This window comes from Salmo trutta, chromosome 28 (genome assembly GCF_901001165.1).
Source record: "Salmo trutta chromosome 28, fSalTru1.1, whole genome shotgun sequence".
NCBI lineage: Eukaryota > Metazoa > Chordata > Actinopteri > Salmoniformes > Salmonidae > Salmo > Salmo trutta.
Window position 1 is genome coordinate 42,925,193 of NC_042984.1, and position 23,321 is coordinate 42,948,513.

The 23,321-nt window shown below is 41.0% G+C and overlaps 1 protein-coding gene across 1 annotated transcript; it reads left to right on the forward strand.

The window, feature by feature from the left end:
- Positions 1 to 293: 293 nt before the first annotated feature.
- Positions 294 to 23,036, forward strand: LOC115166303 (5'-nucleotidase domain-containing protein 2-like). The gene is made up of 14 exons (XM_029720185.1): positions 294 to 801; positions 1,321 to 1,505; positions 1,619 to 1,693; positions 1,826 to 1,881; positions 2,016 to 2,109; positions 2,622 to 2,750; positions 14,115 to 14,175; positions 14,880 to 14,982; positions 17,536 to 17,637; positions 17,786 to 17,867; positions 20,934 to 21,020; positions 21,221 to 21,361; positions 21,638 to 21,702; positions 21,855 to 23,036. Exons 1-14 carry the CDS (start codon positions 450 to 452, stop codon positions 22,114 to 22,116), a joined length of 1,794 nt encoding a protein of 597 aa, XP_029576045.1. The 5' UTR covers positions 294 to 449; the 3' UTR covers positions 22,117 to 23,036.
- The last annotated feature ends 285 nt before the right edge of the window (positions 23,037 to 23,321 follow it).

Below are 23,321 nucleotides of genomic sequence, written 5' to 3' on the forward strand. Positions count from 1 at the left end.
ACAGACAATTTTATTAAAATACGATTATTAGAATAAAACCTAGATTTAATCAAATTATGGTTCCCAGGTTTTATAAATATTTAATCCATGAAATAAAACATGAGATATTTCTGCCAGCTGGAGGCTTAGATCAGTCACGTAGCAGGCGTAGGTCGAACTGTGCATATGGAAAAACATTTTGGGAAGACTGCGTTCTTTCCCACCATAGGCTGAACGTGAAATCAGTCATCGTCTCACGGCGCGTGATTCGATGAGGATGTTGAGACCACAGAGGAAGAGGCGAAGCGAGAGAGCTGACTCCGCCCCAACATCTGTCCGGCAATGGGAGTGTCTAATATGCACTGGATCTTACTTGTGCACCAGACTCTGGCTGTTGTAGGCTATCCATTACATATTTTTTTTGGAGTGAGATAACGTTCTAAAGATACTCTGATAAATGCCAAGTACTCATGTCCTGTCAAAAAATAAGAACGTTTAGCCATGCGTTATGGCAGACAAGTAAGTCTACGTCGCTTTGCAAAGTTTATGTGGCTTCTTGTGGTAGCGTGGCATCTACAGGTCCGACCACCCAAATAGGTGAATGCTTCGAAAATGAACAAAGTTGTGGATCAGATTTAATCCAGCCTGCACGGTCCACAGCCATCCCAACTTCTCCATCACCCGCAAATCACAGACACGTAGCGGGCAACAAACAGAAGGTGTCGCCTACCTTGTCTGAAAGGGCATTCACTACAGGGCTCAAGATTGACTCCAAGACTTACCTTTGGTCAAGGTATAATGAAATGAAACGGCTTGTGCACGGTAAGATGTTTTTATGTAAATGTTAAAGTTTGCCTAAAATATGTTAGTTTTTTTGCCAACTGAAACTGTATAATCACTAACCCATTTCCCTTTTGTCAATACTGTTTTTCCATCCATACCAGATAGATTGTTGGTTGTCAGTTGACAAATGTTAGACTCCTGCCATATCATCTTATTATTGCTACACTCTGGAAACTTTTCAACCTCTCATTTGTCATTTTAGTAACAAAATTCCCCCCTCGATTAGAATAAGGTTGACCAATAACCTAGTCTTTTATATTAACACCCCCCTCCCATTCCAATTATTATGCCTGTAATAATCTCTGAAGGATGTGCTAACTGTGAGTGAAATGTTCATAACCTAATGAAATACATCTGGCCATTTTTAGCTAAAGGCCCCTACTGCCCAAAATTGTCCAGACTTCAGTTTACCCACACAATGCATTGAAGACTATTCATGAAGACTGATCATGGTAGATTTGGTATTTTGTTTAATGTCTCCCCCCTCCTTTTCTGCAGATCTGATTCCTCCAGGTGTATGTAACTTACTGAACCCCTCCACCATCTATGCCAACAATGAGGTTGACTTGGATGAAGTGGACATCTATGGCTTTGATTATGATTACACACTCGCTCTGTACTCCAACACTCTTGATACAATGATCTACAATACAGCTCGAGACTTCCTTGTCAAACACTACAAGGTTTGTTTGATTGAAATGCGATGCTGTTTACCTCATATTCTCATACAAATGTTCATGATGCACATTTGTTTGATTTGAATTTGTTAAATGATTACTTTTAACTCCCCTAACAGTATCCAGAGGGCATTAGCAAGTATGACTATATTCCCAACTTCGCTGCACGTGGTCTCCACTATGACATTCAGAAGGTAAGTGCTTTTTTTGCTGTATAAAAGCTTATAGTATAAACATTCAACAGGAAAGTTTGAAATTAGCTGTAATATTTTTTTTTTTACGAGAGTGAAATGGTAGTTGAACAAATAAAATGGTTTTCCATGCAGGGACTGTTGATGAAAATAGATGCCTTCCATTACATCCAGCTGGGGACTGTATACAGGTAAGTTACTTGCTAGGTGAATATATAGAAAACAAACGTTTTTTTTCTAATAACAATACTCTTTGCTATTGCTATGTCATGGATTAAATACTGTAGTCAAGAGACCATAGTGAAAGAGATGTTAATTCCCACAGGGGTCTGAAGCCTGTTCCAGATGACGAGGTTTTGGAGCTCTACGGTGGAACTCACCATGTCCCTCTTCAGGAAGTCAGTGGCTTCTATGGAAAGGTCACTACTTCACCACATTCTTCGACAACACTTGCCTGTATCTTCCTGAACAGATGAGCTAGATGAAAGACAAGGATCGGAGATTGTGCATAAACATAGTTGACCTATAGGCCTAAATGTTGAAAAAGCATGTAAAAGCGATGAGCTTTAAAGTGCAATAGTTCACAATTGCAATTCATTCTAGTTGCAATGGCAGTAACTATAAGACAAGTTTTACCATGTCCGTGACCTGCTCTACACCACATTCTTTCTTTTAATCACAAAGAATCCTATGGAGACTTTAGGCCAGCTACTGGAGAAATAGACATGGTCTGACTCATTTATTGCTATGTTCTCTCAGTGCCTTGGGAGAAGTTGAGTTTATTTGCCCACTTGATTAAATACCCTCCAAACCAAATGGTCGGTGTTCTCATACTATTCTACGGGAATACAAATCTATTAACTGACTGGTGTGCACGAATATGTATAACTTGGTTTGTCTTCTATCCCGTTGGGCTAACGTTATCTTACAGGGTCCAATGATGAAGCAGTTCATGGATGTTTTCTCCATCCCAGAGATGACTCTCCTGGCAGCTGCCAATGACTACTTCATATCCAATGACATTGAATATGACCCTGGTCATCTCTACAAAGATGTTTCGGTGAGTGCATTCAGCAACAAAACACAGCCACATTCTGATGCACTTGAATCCAAAGATAATACTTTATTTTAATTCAGACTATGACATTCAGTGGGACCAGTTTTTAAAATGTGGGCAAATAGCTGGTTCCGAAAATACAAGGCTTTTAACTAAAAAGTCTAACTTAGTTCATTGCTGCAACCTGACTCCTGAGTTGTTGCACCGAAGTCAATGTCTGTGAATTTTCCTTTTGTCTACCATTGTGCATGGCAGTTGAGAATGTGGGTTAACTTTGTTTTTCATGCTGTGTCGGTCAGTCAGTGTGCCAAAAGCTATTTTATTCCTCCTCTCCCTCCCTCCCCTTCAAGTGGAGCCACTTACTAATGCTTAGTGTGTCTAAATGGAAAATGTTGGGCAGAACTAAAGAAAGACAAATCTATGTCGGTGAGGTAGCTTTTGGTGCCTGCCACGTTACCAGTGTGTTGGGCTCTGTTCAAATGCTGTCAAGACATAGTGAAAAGTTCCCCATCTGTGTCCTGAGAACCCAAAAGTCGCATACCATTTTATCTTCTCATTGAGTTTAAATAGCTGCTGAAGTCGATATTTGTAATGAACATTGATTTTAATGTAAAAAATTACAAAAACTGTAAATATCATCAATTTGGTCATAGTCAGTATTTTCCAAAACATTTTTGTGAGATTTAGGGAAGCTGTTACATTCCTAGATTCATTGGATATTTGAGGGTTGTATTTTGATTTCGATCATGCCATCTAACACGGGATGGTAAAACCTAGGGACAATTGTCATGCATGGAGAAAAAACTGCGCTGAATGCTCTTTATCCAACTGTGTGGCAGAACCAACAGGCAGTGAGACAGTGAGCCCACATGACGCAGTGCCTCAGACTTGTTTACATATCGTCGCTGTCTGATAACATTTTAGCTTTTTAATGTTATTTATTCAAATCAGTAACCCCTTAATGTATGCTGACTCTAGGAAGAAAATGTATTCAAAATAGCTTCTAAAGTTTCATGTATTTTTGTTAATGGGAAAATATGGTCGTTTTTTAAAAATTTCCTGAAAAGATAATGTTTTGGACATGAGGTTTTCGTCAGACAGCGACGATAAGACAATACTTGGCCCATAAGCCCTTTATCGAGTGGCCTCTTGCTGATGTGTTTGATAGTGATCACTCGAGTCTTTCACAGTTTTGGGCAAAATGAGAATTGAGACGATGCGCACTTGCATCCCAACAGCCACGTGTCAACATTCCAAAATTCCAAAGCCATTTGTGAGCATCATGGGGCCATACTTGCAAACATTAGAAAAAGTTTAAACTTTTTGTCAGTCTCAAAATACGCATCAGCCAATTAAAATCGTAGACGTAATTGTACGTGATCAAATACTTACCCATGAAGCGTCCTTAACAGAAGTCTAATGGTACATTCTGATAATCAAAGCAACTAGATCATGTGTGTTTGACTGACTAGTCAAATAGCTTTCTGTGTAGAGTGCTTAGCCTCACGTAATTGTTGCAGATTGTGGCAAGGGTTCGAATTTTACATGAGTTGTTTTCCCCGTTGAAATGTAGAATTATGTTTGTGTGTTGAAATGCAACAAAAATCTTGTAAATTATGAATACAATTAATTAGGAGCTTCTTGTTGGAGTCCCTCTTGCAGGCTGACGCACAAGCTATTGGTACTGCTAACTAAATGTATTTGTTTATTATGGATCCCCATCAGCAGCTACTCTTCCTGGGGTCCGGCAAAATTAAGGCAGTTATACAATTTTAAAAACATTACAATACATTCATAACAGATTTCACAACACACTAAGTGTGTGCCCTCAGGCCCCTACTCCACTACCACATATCTACAACACAAAATCCGTTTGTATGTATGTATGTATGTATGTATGTATGTATGTATGTATGTATGTACGGTGAGGGGAAAAAAGTATTTGATAAATACATACAAAATCAGCAGGGGATCGTACGTACGTACGTACGTACAGTGAGGTGAAAAAAGTATTTGATCCCCTGCTGATTTTGTATGTATGTACGTACAGTGAGGGGAAAAAAGTATTTGATACATATGTCATGACGTTGCCCTCTGGGCTTTCTATGCACCATCCCCCGACCTCTATACTTCTGACAGAAGGCTGTGTGAAGGCGGTCGTAAATTCCAAAGGGAATGTCCTGCCTTACAGGCCACAGTTTTGAGACCGAGTGGGTTTCGTATAGAGAACAAAGGATTCTACCACCTCACAGGACTGGCGAACCGAACGACATTTATGTTCTGGAGAAGGTATAAAAGATCGGTGAAGAATCCAGCTACTAACTGGTCCGCTTGGTACAACTCATGAGAGACCATATTGCAATATTACCATAATAATGTTTATATATTAGCCTCAGCTATGAGACTTACATCTAAATGGTTGTATACAAGTAATGAATAAGGATAAACCTATTTGGAATATGTTGAGATGCTATGTATTGATGTTAATGTGAGAGAATTGTATTTCTGTTCAAAGCTTAACTAAGTCATCGGCACGCCCCCAGGGACACAGACAGGACAAGGCGTCATGTGACAGCCTTTTCTATGTTCAGTATAAAACCTCCACCCAGAATTTCTTTCTTTAGACCAGCTTACCTCAGAAGAGAGAGCCAAGGTTTGACCATGCATTCCTCTACTGAACTTTAACCATACCACGTGGTTAAACTTTTAGACTATCGATACCGACAGAATAATAACAAGTCTTTGATATTAATTACTAGTCTGCAGCTAGAAATTCGGTGTCGTTGAACGCGAAGACCGACGAAAGATCCATTCTATAACGACATTAATGAATGTCGCTTTGAAAGATCCATTCTAACCGAGAGAGAGAACGCGGACAAAAACCCTCCAACAGAACCAAACTCTCCAACAAGGATCCCGACGACACACTGAGCGTAAATATATATTGATTGCAATTGTTCCCGAATGAGTTTGAGTTTATTTTATTTTTACAGGGACAGCGCACATTAATCAACGTTTCAGTAAAAGTGCCGGTTTTAGCCAGCCGGCTAATCTTCAACCGCAGTCCCTGGGCAGGTTATTAAAAACAATTACAATATAGACAATCATAGAACAGTGAGCACACGCAGAGTAACATAGGACAAGCAAGACATAGCATACAGACAGAGCAACATAGGACAAGCAAGATGTAGCATACAGACAGAGCAACATAGAACAAAAAGCAACAAGACAAAATCCATAAAAACAAAGTGTTTCCACACCTCACAAGCTACAGACAACATGGAAAGCGGCAATACACAGCTAAGGATTATGTTCACAAATCTGATTAACCTTTAGCCATGTCTTCATGCATTTTGTGAAAGTGTGATATGTGGTGCAGTTATGTGTGTCTGATGGCAGTGTATTCCAGACATGGGACGCTCTCACAGAGAAAGCGGATTTACTAAAGGTGCTTTTCCTTAAGGGAACTATACAGTCACCTCTCATGGCAGACCTTGTGGATCTGCTGCCATATGTTTGGATTTTCTGTTTAACAAAAGTACTGAGTGGAGGGGGAGCTAGGCCATTTAGGATCTTGAATACAAGACATGCGTCGCTGTATTGCACCAGATTTTCCCAACTCAGGAGCTCATGCTTTCTGAGGATGTAACAGTGATGATGGCTATTGGGCTTCCTATCGAGCACTTTGAGAGCCTGTTTGTAGACAGACTGAATAGGTTTTAATGTTGTATAGCAAGCTTGGGTCCAACTAGTCAAGCAGTATGTTAAGTGGGGGAGTATCATCGATTTGAAGTACAGTCTTGCTACCTCTGTGGTCAAACAATTTCGTATAAATTGGAAATTAGCTAGGTTGAATTTGAATTTGATTATTTGAATTACCTTTTTCACATGCTTTTTAAAAGAGAGGTTGGAATCAAGTATGATTCCAAGGTACTTAAAATCAGATACCACCTGGAGCTTCTCCCCTGACACATAGACATCTGGCTCAGTAGCATCTGTTGCCCTCTTTGCAAACAGTTTTTTTCACATTGAGATGCAAACACGAGTCACTGAGCCACTTTGTAACCTGGACCATTACAGTAGTGAGTTCTTGTGCAGCTTGTTGTTTGCTCTTTGCATGCACATATATCACTGTATCATCTGCATACATTGGAACTTCAGACCCAGTGCAGACGGAAGGCAGATCATTAATGTACAGGCTGAACAAGAGGGGCCCCAGTATTGACCCTTGGGGCACGCCCACATCATAGCTTAGAGTGGGCGACAGCTCATTGCTCACTCTGACACACTGAGTTCTGCCTTCAAGGTATGATTTCATCCATCTCAAGGCATCGGGGGAAAAGTTGAACTTGGACAATTTTGTGATGAGAATCTCATGGTTAACAGTATCGAAAGCCTTCCTTAGGTCCAGAAACACAGCCCCAACAACGCCCCCTTTGTCCATCTTGGACTTCACATTTTCCAGAAGAAAGCAGTTGGCTGTTTCTGTGGAGTGTTTCGCTCTGAAGCCAAACTGCATGGAGTGTAATGTGAAGGGGCTGTTGTTGAGGTGGGAAATCAGTTGTTCTGCTACACACTTTTCAACAACCTTCGACACTACAGGTAGTATACTAATGGGCCTGTAGTTACTCAGGCCCATTAGCGAGCGTTCATGTGCAAAGGATTAGCATATCAATTGTTAATATTTATGAACTCTGTTGTGCCTTCTCCGCTGCCCCCAACCCCCTTGTTTGTTTAACAAGCCGCCATGCCGGTTTAGCCCACTAGGGCACATTTCGCTCCCATTGCTTTGTGACGATAACTACTGTTTGTATGCTTTCTGTGAATTACTTAGTTGAGTAAATAAATGATTAAGACAATTGATGTATGGATGACTTAGTGAAGACTGGGTTCGTGCAGATAACAACAATTTACGATGTTTGGAATGAGACTGACGAGGTAAAGAATACACCATTTCAACCAGAAGATAATCGGTCAGATACTATAATATAATATAATGTTATAATATAGGAACGTTTTATATTAGGAAAATTATAACTTTGTAATCTGAATATTTTCCTTGGTGCCCCGATCTCCTAGTTAATTACAGTTAAACGATTAATCAGTTTAATCGCGTAATAATAATTACAGGGAGTTATTTGATAAACATGTCTTCAGTTTAATGGTGCCCCAAAGACACGACACATACATGTATGTATGTATGTATGTATGTATGTATGTATGTATGTATGTATGTATGTATGTATGTATGTATGTATGTATGTATGTATGTATGTATGTATGTACGTAAAGTGAGGGGAAATAAGTATTTGACCCCTCTGCAAAACATGACTTAGTGCTTGGTGGCAAAACCCTTGTTGGCAATAAGAGGTCAGACGTTTCTTGTAATTGGCCACCAGGTTTGAACACATCTCAGGAGGGATTTTGTCCCACTCCTCTTTGCAGATCTTCTCCAAGTCATTAAGGTTTCGAGGCTGACGTTTGGCAACTCGAACCTTCAGCTCCCTCCACAGATTTTCTATGGGATTAAGGTCTGGAGACTGACTAGGCCACTCCAGGACCTTAATGTGCTTCTTCTTGAGCCACTCCTTTGTTACCTTGGCTGTGTGTTTTGGGTCATTGTCATGCTGGAATACCCATCCACGACCCATTTTCAATGCCCTGGCTGAGGGAGGAAGGTTCTCACCCAAGATTTGACGGTACATGGCCCCGTCCATCGTTGCGGTGAAGTTGTCCTGTCCCCTTAGCAGAAAAACACCCCCAAAGCATAATGTTTCCACCTTCATGTTTGACGGTGGGGATGGTGTTCTTGGGGTCATAGGCAGCATTCCTCCTTCCTCCAAACACGGCGAGTTGAGTTGATGCCAAAGAGCTCCATTTTGGTCTCATCTGACCACAACACTTTCACCCAGTTGTCCTCTGAATCATTCAGATGTTCATTGCCAAACTTCAGACGGGCATGTATATGTATTCTTGAGCAGGGGGACCTTGCGGGCGCTGCAGGATTTCAGTCCTTCACGGCGTAGTGTGTTACCAATTGTTTTCTTGGTGACTATGGTCCCAGCTGCCTTGAGATCATTGACAAGATCCTCCCGTGTAGTTCTGGGCTGATTCCTCACCGTTCTCATGATCATTGCAACTCCACGAGGTGAGATCTTGCATGGAGCCCCAGGCCGAGGGAGATTGACAGTTCTTTTTGTGTTTCTTCGTTTTGCGAATAATCGCACCAACTGTTGTCACCTTCTCACCAAGCTGCTTGGCGATGGTCTTGTAGCCCATTCCAGCCTTGTGTAGGTCTACAATCTTGTCCCTGACATCCTTGGAGAGCTCTTTGGTCTTGGCCATGGTGGAGAGTCTGTAATTTGATTGATTGCTTCTGTGGACAGGTGTCTTTTATACAGGTAACAAGCTGAGATTAGGAGCACTCCCTTTAAGAGTGTGCTCCTAGTCTCAACTCGTAACCTGTATAAAAGACACCTGAGAGCTAGAAATCTTTCTGATTTGAGAGGGGGTCAAATACTTATTTCCCCCATTAAAATGCAAATCAATTTATAACATTTTTGACATGCGTTTTTCTGGATTTTTTGTTGTTGTTATTCTGTCTCTCACTGTTCAAATAAACCTACCATTAAAATTATAGACTGATCATTTCTTTGTCAGTGGGCAAACGTACAAAATCAGCAGAGGATCAAATACTTTTTTCCCCTCACTGTATGTATGCATGTGCCTATGTTTGGGTTGCTTCACAGTCCCTGCAGTTCCATAAAGTGTATTTCTACTGTTTGCATTGGTTACCTAATGTGGAATAGTGTTCCATGTAGTCAGTAATGTGCGCCTCCCATAGTCTGTTGTGGACAGTGAAGAGACCTCTGGTGGCATGTCTTGTGGAGTATGCATGGGTGTCTGAGCTGTGTGCTAAGCGTTTAAACAGACAGCTCGGTGCTTTCAATATGTCAACACCGCTCACAAATACAAGTAGTGATGAAGTCAATCTCTCCTCCACTTTGAGCCAGGAGAGATTGACATGCATATTATTAATGTTTGCTCTCTGTGTACATCCAAGGGCAAGCCGTGCTGCCCTGTTTAAAGCCAATTGCAATTTTCCTAAGTCCCTCTTTGTGGCACCTGACCACACAACAGAACAGTAGTCCAGGTGCGACAACTAGAGCCTGTAGGACCTGCCTTGTTGATAGTGTTGTTAAGAAGGTAGAGCAGCGATTTATTATGGACAGACTTCTCCCTATCTTAGCTACAATTCTATAAATATGTTTTTACCATGATAGTTTACAATCCAGAGTTACTCCAAGCAGTTTAGTCACTTCAACTTGTTCAATTTCCACCTTATTATTACAATATTTAGTTGAAGTTTAGGGTTTAGTGAATGATTTGTCCCAAATACAATGCTTTTAATTTTTGAAATATTTAGGACTAACTTATTCGTTGCCTTATTCGTTATTCAAAGCCAGTGGCGTGTTAGTAAAGATTGAAAAAGTAAGGGGCCTAGACAGTGCTAGGTTATGTAAATGTGCTAGGTTATAATGTGCTAGGTTATGTAATGGGAACAGCATTTAATCACATGCAACTACGTCGATGATTTTAATTGACTGATGCCCATTTTGAGACTGAGAGAAAGTTTAAACCTAAACTTTTTTAATGTTGGCAAGTATGGCCCCCTTGTGTCCCACCACAACCTGTTTCGTAACATGATTTACTTTTAAACACTGCCAGACAGCCTCTCACTCCGGTAATAGATAGTGAGAAAGTTCAAAACAAAACGGCACCGAAGCTCTTTGCCACTCGTCAGTGACATGATAAGCTGATTTAGCTAACGTGGCCTGCTGCTTAATGTGCCTGCTAGGTACTAGCTAGCTTCATTGACAAACACAGATGGAACTTAGCTAGCTAGTGGTTTTGGGCGCTGATAACGGTTTGATGGCATCTGAGAGGATGGCTGTCGTTTCATGGGCTCTTAAAAAAACGTGCTATTTTTTTCATTTTTTGTAACTTATTTTGTACATAAAGTTCCTGCTACCGTCTCTTATGACCGAAAAGAGCTTCCAGAAATCAGAACAGTGAGTCGGACGAGAGGGATTTACTCCAGACACCCGAACAGGCCCTCATTCCTGTCATTTGCAGGAGAAAGAGACGGAAAAGATATCGTGGAAAGAGATCGGGGTGCCTTGGAGGATCTGCCGACGAGTGGCTTATCTGCCCTAGCCATCCGTACTACTGGCCAACATACAATCGCTGGAAAATAAATTGGATGAACTAAAAGGACGTATATCTTACCAACGGGACATTAAACTGTAATCTTATGCTTCACCGAGTTGTGGCTGAATGACAACATGAATAACATACAGATGGCGGGTTATACACTGTATTGGCAGGATAGAAAAGCAGCCTCTGGTAAGACAAGGGGTGACGGTCCATGTATATTTGTAAACAACAGCTGGTAAACGACATCTAAAGAAGTCTCGAGGTTTTGCTCGCCTGAGGTAGAGCATCTCATGATAACCTGTAGACCACACTATCTACCAACAGTTTTCATCTGTATATTTTTGTAGCGGTCTACATACCACCACAGACCAATGCTGGCACTAAAACCGCACTCAATGAGTTGTATACCGCCATAAGCAAAAACGCTCATCCAGAGGTGGCGCTCCTAGTGGCCGGGGACTTAAATGCAGGGAAACTTAAATCTGTTTTACCTCATTTCTATCAGCATGTTAAATGTGCAACCAGAGAGAGAGAAACTCTAGACTCCTTTACTCCACACACAGAGACGCGTACAAAGATCTCCCTCGCCCCCCATTTGGCAAATCTGACCATAATTCTATCCTCCTGATTCCTGCTTTCAAGCAAGAATTTAAGCAGGAAGCACCAGTGACTCGGTCAATAAAAAAAGTGGTCAGATGAAGCAGATGCTAAACTACAGGACTGCTTTGTTAGCACAGACTGGAATATGTTCAGGGATTCTTCCGATGGCATTGAGGAGTACACCACATCAGTCACTGATTTCATAAATAAGTGCATCGATGACGTCGTCCCCACAGTGACTGTACGTACAAACCCAACCAGAAGCCATGGATTACAGGCAACATCCGCACTGAGCTAAAGGGTAGAGCTGCCGCTTTCAAGGAGCGGGACTTTAACCCGGAAGCTTATAAGAAATCCCGCTATGCCCTCCGACGAACCATCAAACAGGCAAAGCGTTGGATGTGGCAAGGCTTGCAAACTATTACAGACTACAAAGGGAAGCACAGCCGAGAGCTGCCCAGTGACACAAGCCTACCAGATGAGCTAAATTACTTCTATGCTCGCTTTGAGGCAAGTAACATTGAAACATGCATGAGAGCACCAACTGGTCCGGACGATTGTGTGATCATGCTCTCCGCAGCCGACGTGAGTAAGACCTTTAAACAGGTCAACATTCACAAGGCCTCAGGGCCAGGCGGATTACCAGGATGTGTACTCTGCTGTCTTTACTGACATTTTCAACCTCTCCCTGTCTGAGTCTATAAACCAACATGTTTCAAGCAGAGCAGTGCCCAAGAACACTAAGGTAACCTGCCTAAATGTCTGTAGCCATGTAGCCATGAAGTGCTTTGAAAGGGTGGTCATGGCTCACAACACCATTAGCCCAGAAACCCTAGACCCACTCCAATTTGCATACCACCCCAACAGATCCACAGATGATGCAAACTCTATTGCACTCCACACTGCCCTGTCACACTTGGAACGCCTATGTGAGAATGCTATTCTTTGACTACAGCTCAGCGTTCAACACCATAGTGCCCTCAAAGCTCATCACAAAGCAAAGGACTCTGGGACTAAACACCTCCCTTTGCAACTGGGTCCTGGACTTCCTGACGGGCCGCCCCCAGGTAGTTAGGGTAGGTAACAACACATCCGCCATGCTGATCCTTTACACGGGGGGCCCTCGGGTGCGTGCTCAGTCCCCTCCTGTACTCCCTGTTCAATCATGACTGCATGGCCAGGCACGACTCCAACACCATTTAAGTTTGCAGATGACACAACAGTGGTAGGCCTGATCACCAACAACAACGAGACAGCATATAGGGAGGAGGTCAGAGACCTGGTCATGTGGTGCCAGGACAACAACCTCTCCCTCAACGTGATCAAGATAAAGGAGACGATTGTGGACTACAGGAAAAGAAGGACCAAGTGCGCCCCCATTCTCATCTATGAGGCTGTTGTGTAGCAGGTTGAGAGCTTCAAGTTCCTTGGTGTCCACATCTAAAACGAACATGGTCCAAGCACGCCAAGACAGTCGTGAAGAGGGCATGACCAAACCGATTCCTCCTCAGGAGACTGAAAAGATTTGGCATGGGTCCTCAGATCCTCAAAAGGTTCTACAGCTGCACCACTGAGAGCATCCTGACTGGTTGCATCACTGCTTGGTATGGCAACTGCTCGGCCTCCGACCGCAAGGCACTACAGAGGGTGGTGCGTACGACCCAGTAGATCACTGTGGCCAAGCTTCCTGCCATCCAGGACCTCTATACCAGGCGGTGTCAGAGGAAGGCTGTAAAATTGTCAAAGACTTGTCAGCCACCCTAGTCATGGACTGTTCTCTCTGCTACCGCTCGGCAAGAGGTACCGGAGCGCTAAGTCTAGGTCCAGGAGGCTTCTAAACAGCTTCTACCCCCAAGCCAGAAGTCTTCTGAACATGTAATCAATGGCTACCCAGACTACTTGCATTGCCCCCCCCCCTTTTACACTGCTGCTACTCTCTCTTATTAGTTATGCATAAATCACTTTAATAACTCTACCCACGTGTATATATTACCTCGAAGCCGGTGCCCCCGCACTTTGACTCTGTAGCGGTACTTGTTATTTTACTGCTGCTCTTTAATTATTTGTTACTTTTTTTTCTTAGGTATTTTTCTTAACTGCACTGTTGATTTAAGGGCTTGTAAGCATTTCACTAAGGTTGTATTCGGCATATGTGACAAATCAAATTTGTGCATTATTTACGATAGTTTTACAGCTTGCCGATGTTCTCAGAAATCAGTCCTGAGTGCAGCTACTTGAAAGTACTGCACCTAGCACCTTACCAATATGTAAAATTGTGTGACTAAGACCACCCCTACAAAAAAAACATTTCTATAAATGAATATAGCGAACATAACTAGATCTTTACAGCACATTCTGCAAACATTCAATGGATCTCTCCTAAGAGAGGAAAAATGTGGCTGGTTAAATGTCCTTTTTAGATAGGAGTAGTAAGCCCACAAAAGTAAGCCCTCAAGGTCTAAAATGTCTTTTAGACCTTGTGCAAGACAACTGTATACGAACATTCTCAGTGAAAGTTGAGCTTATCCACACTCTTTTTATTTTCCTCAGGATGCCATTGGAATGGTGCATATCAAAGGCTACATGTACAAGTGGATAATGCAAGACTTGGGTGAGATGTACAGTTTTTTTTTTTTTTAGACATTACATCTCATATGTTTGTATTGGATGCTCCCCATCTCACCCATGCCCAGTTTGCAGGTTCTTTTAAAAGGAACATTGTTAAAATCACCTAAATAAAAAGCAGTGTTGTCTTGATCCACTGTTCATTCTCTGTATTCGAAAACATAAACAGGAGAGCAATTTAACTGCCCTGCAGATAATAGTTTTGGGGTTATGATAGGTTAAGAAGGACTAATCTTTTAAGTATTTTAAATCTGATTCTTCCAAAACCATTGCTAAGGTTAAGTCAAGATAATTGATCAAATGTTGCAAACATACTTAAAAGTATGTTCATATTTTTGCACTTTAAAGTGTATAAAAAAATGACAATACACTTGACAATTTATAATGTTAATACGTTTTGTTTAAAGATGTGTTTACGGAGTTCATGTTTGTCAGGAATTGAGAGGAGAGGGCATTTCAAGACAGTATAATATGTCTCTTTATACTCTGCTGTACCACAGTCTCACAATTACTTTAAATGCCTTTGTATTTTGCTTAAATGCTACATGATTGTTTCCCAATGGACAAAGCTATCAGTTTCTTCCAAGGGACAACGCGTTCTGACGGAAGTGGAATATTTACATACTTCAGAAATACTCAAGGGAAGGGGATATTCCCGTCTGAATTGACCCTTTCATCTCCCTCCCACAGAGAAATATATTCTCAGAGGAGATGAGACATATGCAGTTCTGCACCATCTGGCCAGCCATGGCAAGAAGCTCTTCCTTATAACCAACAGCCCATTTAGCTTTGTGTAAGTGTCACCATCAACCAAATCAAACTGACAGTTAAATAAATCAGAGATATATACAGTACCAGTCAAAAGTTTGCACACAGCTACTCATTCAAGGGTTTTTCTTTATTTTTACTATTTTCTACATTGTACAAAAATAGTGAAGACATTAGAACTAGGAAATAACACATATGAAATCATGTAGTAACCAAAAAGTGTTAAGCAAAAATATGTTATTTTAGATTCTTCAAAGTAGCCACCCTTTGCATTGATGACAGCTTTGCTCTTAGCATTCTCTCAACCAGCTTCACCTGGAAAGCTTTTCCAACAGTCTTGAAGGAGTTCCCACATATCCTGAGCACTTGTTGGCTGCTTTTCCTTCACTCTGCGGTCCAACTCATCCCAAACCATCTCAATTGGGTTGTGGTCAGGTGATTGTGGAGGACAGGTCATCAGATGCATCACGCATCACTCCTTCTTGGTCAAATAGCTCTTACACAGCCTGGAGATGTGTTGGGTCATTGTCCTGTTGAAAAACAAAGCACAAACTAGATGGGATGGCATTCTAAATAAATGGTGTTCTAAATTCTAAATAAATCACTGACCGTATCACCAGCAAAGCACCATTACCACCACCTCCATGCTTCACGGTGGGAACCACACATGCAGAGATCATCTGTTCACCTACTCTGCATCTCAAAGACACAGTGGTTGGAACCAAAAATCTCAAATTTGGACTCATTAGACCAAAGGACAGATTTCCACCGGTCTAATGTCCATTGCTCATGTTTCTTGGCCAAAGCAAGTCTCCTCTTCTTATTGGTGTTCTTTAGCAGTGGTTTCTTTGCAGCAATTAGACTATGAAGCCCTGATTCACAAAGTCTCCTCAACAGTTGATGTTGAGATGTCTGTTACCTGAACTCTGAAGCATTTATTTGGGCTGCAATTTGAGGCTGGTAACTGTAATGAACTTATTCACTTAACTCTGGATCTTCCTTTCCTGTGGCGGTCCTCATGAGAGCCAGTTTCATCATAGCCACCAAGCGCTATCTTCTGTATACCACCCCTACCTTGTCACAATACAACTGATGGTTTCAAAAGCATTAAGAAGGAAAGAAATTCCACAAATTAACTTTTAAGGCACACCTGTTAATTGAAATGCATTCCAGGTGACCACCTCATGAAGCTGGTTGAGAGAATGCCAAGAGTGTGCAAAGCTGTCAAGGCAAAGGGTGGCTACTTAGAATCACAAATATAAAATATATTCTGATTTGTTTAACACTTTTAGGTTACAACATGATTCCATATGTGTTATTTAATTGTTTTGATGTCGTCACTATTATTCTACAATGTAGAAAAAATAAAAATAAAGAAAAACCCTTGAATGAGTAGGTGTTGTCCAAACCTTTGACTGGTGCTGTACATTCAGCCAAAGGCGGCGGCGTGCGCTTTCAAGTTGTTTGGGGAAGCTCATGTTCACCATAAAAATGCACCTTTTATAATAAAGCATTCCATGCATCATTGCATTTGCAGACTTATGTAAGAGAGCCTACTATTCGTAATGTGATGAGTAGATTGGGTAGTCATAATTTAGGCTAATGATATAACTCGATCACTGTTTGCAAAAAATACTGTTCAATGCAAGGCTGAGCGCGTTGTAGAGTAGATCTATGCTATAGTAGATTATCCTTTCTTTGCACGGGAAGAATTTGGAATTTTTTATAAACATATAAAGTGTAGTAGAATTGCATGAAATATGACTGGAGGCATTAGCAGAATGTTTTCATACATCAACTTACAGTGTACTACTCTGCTGACAAACAGATCAATAAAAACGTTGCCTGATCCATATAATAGGCCTATGAGACACAAATACAATATAATGTCCATCTAACCTGGAGGAGGAAATGATTGTCCAAAAACAAACTCATGTGGCAACAATGATAAAGAGTGAATATGCGCACTCACCGGGGATATGGCCTGTGCTCTCTTCTGGTGCCAACAAAATAGGCTATACTGGTCGCTCAATTAAGTTGAGAATTTTGATAACTAAAAGACAGATGAGGATTTTTATTGTCTTTTCTTTACAGCAATATAGCCATTTGCCTTCCAAAGTATATTTTCTCACGATTGTATTTTGAAATATTGCGATATGCCTGGCTGGGGCTCTCTACCTCTCACTGACAGTTGTAACTCGACAATCATCTATTTGGTATTTGCCGCGCACGCTGCCCAAATTGCGGGCCCTTAAGACTTTAGGCAATGTGACTTAAACAATCCACAGCTTATTTTTTTTTATTTTAAAGAAGCTAATGTTCCTCTGTGGCCAAATCATGCTTTCTGGTGTAGTAGCCTATTTTGAATGGTTTTATTTATTTCTGCATACACAGGAGTAGGTTAATTAGGTTATATAATTTTGGACATTTTAATTCAATTGACTTTCGGGGGAAGCTTTGCTTTTATTTGTAAAATTTGTTAACCTTATTGATGTGCCATCTGTGGGCACTTTCAGCTCTGAACAGTAACTGTACATTCCATGGTTCACTAACCAGCTGCTTTCCTGATTTTATTTAGAGACAAAGGGATGAAATACATGGTAGGAAAGGACTGGAGGGACTTTTTTGATGTTGTCATTGTTCAAGCTGACAAACCACACTTCTTCAACAACTGTGGCAAGTAAGCCTGATACTCTATATCTTCATACTCCCAACCAAGAAGTGTCTAAATTCTATAACCTTGGTCTTTACACAAATGTACAGAAAATGAGAGCATTCTACATACTGTTCAGGTCATTGTGTGACCTGATCATATTTTCTACTTGCAGACCTTTCAGACGTTTGGATGGCAACGGGGACCTTCAGTGGGACAAGATCAAGAGCTTGGATAAGGGCCAGATCTACAAACAGGTAGGAGCGGAGACATTACCCAGAAATATTACTTTATACAGTGTATTCAGACCTCTTGACCTTTTCCACATTTTGTTACGTTACAGCCTTATTCTAAAATGAATTAAATCAAATGTGTTTCCCTCAATCTACACACAATACCCCATAATGACAAAGCATAAATTAGATTTTAGCAAATATATTAAGAAAACCCCCCTGAAATATCAGGTGTGACGCTACAAGCTTGGCACATCTGTATTTGGGAAGTTTCTCCCATTCTCTGCAGATCCTCAAGCTCTGTTAGGTTGGATGGGGAGCGTCGCTGCACAGCTGTTTTTACATCTCTCCAGAGATTTTCGATCAAGTCCGGGTTCTGGCTGGGCCACTCAAAGACATTCAGAGACTTGACGCGAAGCCACTCCTGCGTTGTCTTGGCTGTGTGCTTAGGGTCGTTGTCCTGTTGGAAGGTGAACCTTGGTCCCAGTCTGAGGTCCTGAGCGCTCTGGAGCAGGTTTTCATCAAGGATCTCTCTGTACTTTGCTTTGTTCATCTTTCCCTCAATCCTGACTAGTCTCCCGGTCTCTGCCGCTGAAAAACCTCCCCACAGCATGGTGCTGCTGATGAGGAAAAAAAACTATTTCATTTTAGAATAAGACTGTAATGTAACAAAATGTGGAGAAAGTAATGGGGTCTAAATACTTTCAAATTCACTGTATATATACACAAAATGATACATGAGAGTGTGGGCCAAAGTTCTATGCCATCTTGTAAATTATGAACTTTGAATTGCAAAGTGACTAACTCAGTTGCAGGACTTACCAGCATTGACTACTTGCGTTCCAGATAGTGGTAATTTGTGAGATTCACAATGTCAATGTCGCATTTATCCTTTTACTGTGGGAAATGAATGACATGAATGGAATGGCATTACATTTTAGTCATTTAGCTGATGCTCTTATCCATCGCGACTTACAGTAGTGAGTGCATACATTTTACGTACTTTTGCGCACTGGTCCCCCATGGGAATCGAACCCACAACCTTGGTGCTGCAAGACTATTGGACTAAAGTTCCACACATCACAAGTTACTATTTAATCAACCTGAAACCTGAATCAGATGTCCCTAGTCTGAGTAATGCTGGTCTTACAAAGTCTACACAAAGATGTTAGTCCTTGAAGTTAGATCCCTGTTGTAGCTGAAAATGGATCAGGTTTAGTGAAAAGTGGATTATATTTTGATGCTGTGACATGTATTGCCTCTAGGGTTGCAAATGGAGGGTATATTACTGGACAATAACAAAGTTTACCTGTAAACTACCAGAATTTGGGTGACATTTAAGTTTTTATTTGTTTTTTATCAGATTATATCTTGTGTGGCCTTTTTGGGTACTTCAGACTATCTCTGGCCCTCTGTGTGGTCTTGTCACATGTAAATCTAAAATAACCAAATAAGATGATTTTAAACTAAACATTTGAATGACAGAACTGTAAAGCATTATCCTAAATATAAACTATCAACTTAGTGAATACCATTGGTGTTTTAATATGAGGGTTTCAGCATGAAATATCCTTAATTTTTTACACACATTTATTTTACTATGTCAATATGTCTTTGTTGTAAATGTTTTTGCACCAAACTAGTGGCAGTTGGGAAAAAAATAAATAGTTCCTCCTGAACCATACCACTAGAAACACATGGACACAGATTAAAAAAAATTATACTATATATGAACACTTTTTAGTTTTTCCAAGTATAAATTACTGAAGTTACCATAGATTGACATAGATTACCTGTTAATTCTGTTAACTTTGGTAAATTACCAGTAGCTTTGCAACCCTAATTGCCACAGTAGGACATGGTAACCATGCAGTACTTTTCCTCTCTCCCTAAGAGCACTGCCAACATCATTGGCAGATTGACCCACAGTCAAGGCCAATAGTTGTCCGCTGCTAAGGCCTCAGCAGAATTTGGTGGAAGAACACATCTTTATATTAATTGTCATTAGTCATTAGTTCTGCCAATCCACAGTCTTTTTTTTGCCTTATTTCCTCCTCTGTTTTTACTTCAAGCATTACAACTTAAAGGCCCAGTGTAGTCAAAAATGCGTGTTTCATATACACTGAGTGTACAAAACATTTTAAGGACACCTTCCTAATATTGAGTTCCACCCCCCCACCCTTTTGCCCTCAGAACAGCCTCATTTTGTCAGGGCATGGACTCTACAAGGTGTTGAAAGCGTTCCACAGAGATGCTGGTCCATATTGACTGCAATGCTTCCCACAGTTGTGTCAAGTTGGCTGGATGTCTTTTGGGTGGTGGACCATTCTTGATACACACACACAACTGTTAATTATGAATAACACAGCACAAACCAGTGCACCTGGCACCAACTACCATACCCCGTTCGACGGCACTTAAATCTTTTGCCTTGCCCATTCACCCACTGAATGGCACACATACAATCCATGTCTCAATTGTCTCAAGGATTAACAATCCTTTAACCTGTCTCCTCCCCTTCATCTACACTGATAGAAGTTGATTTAACAAGTGACATCAATAAGGGATCAAAGCTTTCACCTGGATTCACTTGGTCAGTCTGTCATCGATAGAGAAGGTGTCCTTAATGTTTTTTTGCACTCAGTGTATATGTCCACACTATGAGATTGGAATACTATTATGATAATGCCCTTTTAGTGTAAGAGCTGTCTTAAAAGACCACCTGAAATTTTTGCCTGTTTTTGGTGGGATGGGGTTTTGGCCTGCCTGGTAGGCCAGGCGATTTAAATTAGTTCATACCAATTAGAATGTGTTCCAAACCTTTCTGCCAATACGTAATTTATTTTCTCGTTTTCCCCTCCCCACTCAGGACTGTCTCGGAGTGGTCAATCTAAATTCTTTCTTGAGAAATTGCTCTTTGCTAAAAAGCTAAAAAAAAAATAAAAAAATTACAATTTTTATTTTTTAACAATCACAGAAAGGTACTTAATTGCTACCCAGAAATGATTTGATATTGAGATCAAAACGGCTGCATTGGACCTTTTAATCATCTTTCCTAGTGACATTTATTATGCTGTCTCCTTGTTGTAGGGCAACCTGTTTGACTTTCTCAGGCTCACAGGATGGAGGGGATCCAAGGTGCTCTACTTTGGAGATCATCTGTACAGTGACTTGGCAGTGAGTCATACTATATTATGTCAGAATTTTTGGTTACTGATACAGGCAGTGTAAATGTGATTTCAGAACACAAGAAATGCACACATGAATTGATTTTGTTTTAAGGACTGTGCCTCGCATTGTTGTGCTTACAATGTAATAACTTGTGGCATGCTGTGGCTAATCGTTGTACTGGGCTGACTACTCATGCTCTCCTGCAGGACCTGATGCTGCGTCACGGCTGGCGGACGGGGGCCATAGTACCAGAGCTGGAGATGGAGACCAGGGTGGTGAATACGGAGCAGTATGCACAAAGCCTCACCTGGCTGCAGGCACTCACCGGTCTGCTGGAACGCATGCAGGTACACTATTGGGCATTTTACCACATAGAACTCAGCGAACTGTGAGATCAAAGCAATAGGTTAAGTTACACGTCTTGCATTTACCATGACGGGTCCCTTGCCTTTATGGGATGTATTCCCAATCAATTGTACCCACGCAAAAAAACATGACTACAACAAACTAATATTATGATTTTGCTACCCACCAGCCATGCAATTGAGAATGGAGACACTTGACACCATGTTTTTCTTGAATGTTGAGATGAAAGTAAAACATTTTTTATTGAACCTGTGCAGATGCATCGAGATCCAAAGTCAAAGGAAGTTCTACAGGATTGGTTGAAGGAAAGAGAAGAGCTTCGGTGAGTCTAGTTATAGTAGATAAATTAAGTATAATTTATCAAAACCGTCGGACAGCTAGTCAGACCTTAAGGATTCAGTGTAATTTTGACTTGGCAAGCTTCGTACAGACCTATGAACTTCCTTCAGCCCATTCTTTCATTTTCCCCCTCAGAGCTGTGACCAAGAACCTGTTCAACCCTCACTTTGGCAGCATTTTCCGCACCTGCCACAACCCCACCTTCTTCTCCCGTCGCCTGTGTCGCTTCTCTGACCTCTACATGGCATCCATCAGCTGTCTGCTCAACTACGACCTCTCCTACACTTTCTACCCTCGTCGCACCCCCCTGCAGCACGAGGCGCCCCTGTGGATGGACCAGCTTTGCACTGGCTGCATGAAGACTCCCTTTCTGGAGGAGATGGCTCACATCCGCTGAGGGCCGCTCCGAGGTTTCACAAACCTCAAACTTGATATAAAGGGGCAGGAACTGAAGCTATGCCGGGAGTAAGGAGAATTGGGGCATGGTACACAGATCATGAGTGCCACCTCCTGGTTTGTTGTATGCCAGTAGGTAAAGTGAAAAGGAAGGGAAAAGGGGATACCTAGTCAGTCACAACTGAATGCATTCAACCCGAAATGTGTCTTCCGTATTTAACCCAACCCCTCTGAACCAGCATACAGTAATAGTAAAATAACTGAATATCTGGCTATTCAAGTTACCCAATATAGTTTAGTTACTTTTTAGGTTAGTTAAGTTGAGGTTGCAACTTGTAATTAAAACCAAAACAATTTGAACAATAACTGTTTGTATATGGTGTGGATATCTGTTACTTGATTACACTTTTTTTTCTCTCATTTTAACCATGTAGCCTCTTCACTGTAACAGACTGATCTTATGACATCAGTTTGAGTTATGAGTAATGGATCTTAAGTTTATTGGTGTATAGTCCTGGCTGTTATTGTATTTGAGTATGACCATTCACACTGCAGTATGGTTCAGGGCAAGCTAAGTTGTTGCAGTCACTAGACATCTATTTTGGGTCATTCTTGAATCAGTGGCATTTTTGTAACCATGAGTTAACACTTTAAAATAACAAATAGTTACATGTTTTTCTTTGTCAATAATACAATATAGGCTAATGCAAGTCCTTTATACTACAAAACTTTAAGTCTCAAATGAAATATCACATCTTTTGTTGCTTAAAAGCTTAATTATCCATTTGTGTCACTTCAAAGTAATAAACAAGTTAAGAGTACCAAATATGACTGCTGAAACACCCTATTTTTATTGTTGTATCTCCCTCTTATGAACGAGAGTTAAGTGATACAAAATAAAAGTGTAATTTAGCTGACAAATGTGTGGTAATGGTTTATATATTTGCTCCTGGCTGTCAGTCTGTCTGTCTCTGTGGGACAGCCAGTGGCGACCCGTCATTCAGGGCAGGTGAGAGCCCCACCTGTTTAAGACCCACCCTTTTTGCCTATTTTGCATGTTATTTTTGATAATACGTGTCACATCACTTTGCAAACATTGTAAATATATATATATATATATATATATATAATAATTGAGTTAATAAAGCTGCATACAAACATGGTCTATTTTTTGCTTTCTTGAGTAAGGCAGCTCCCAAATACAGG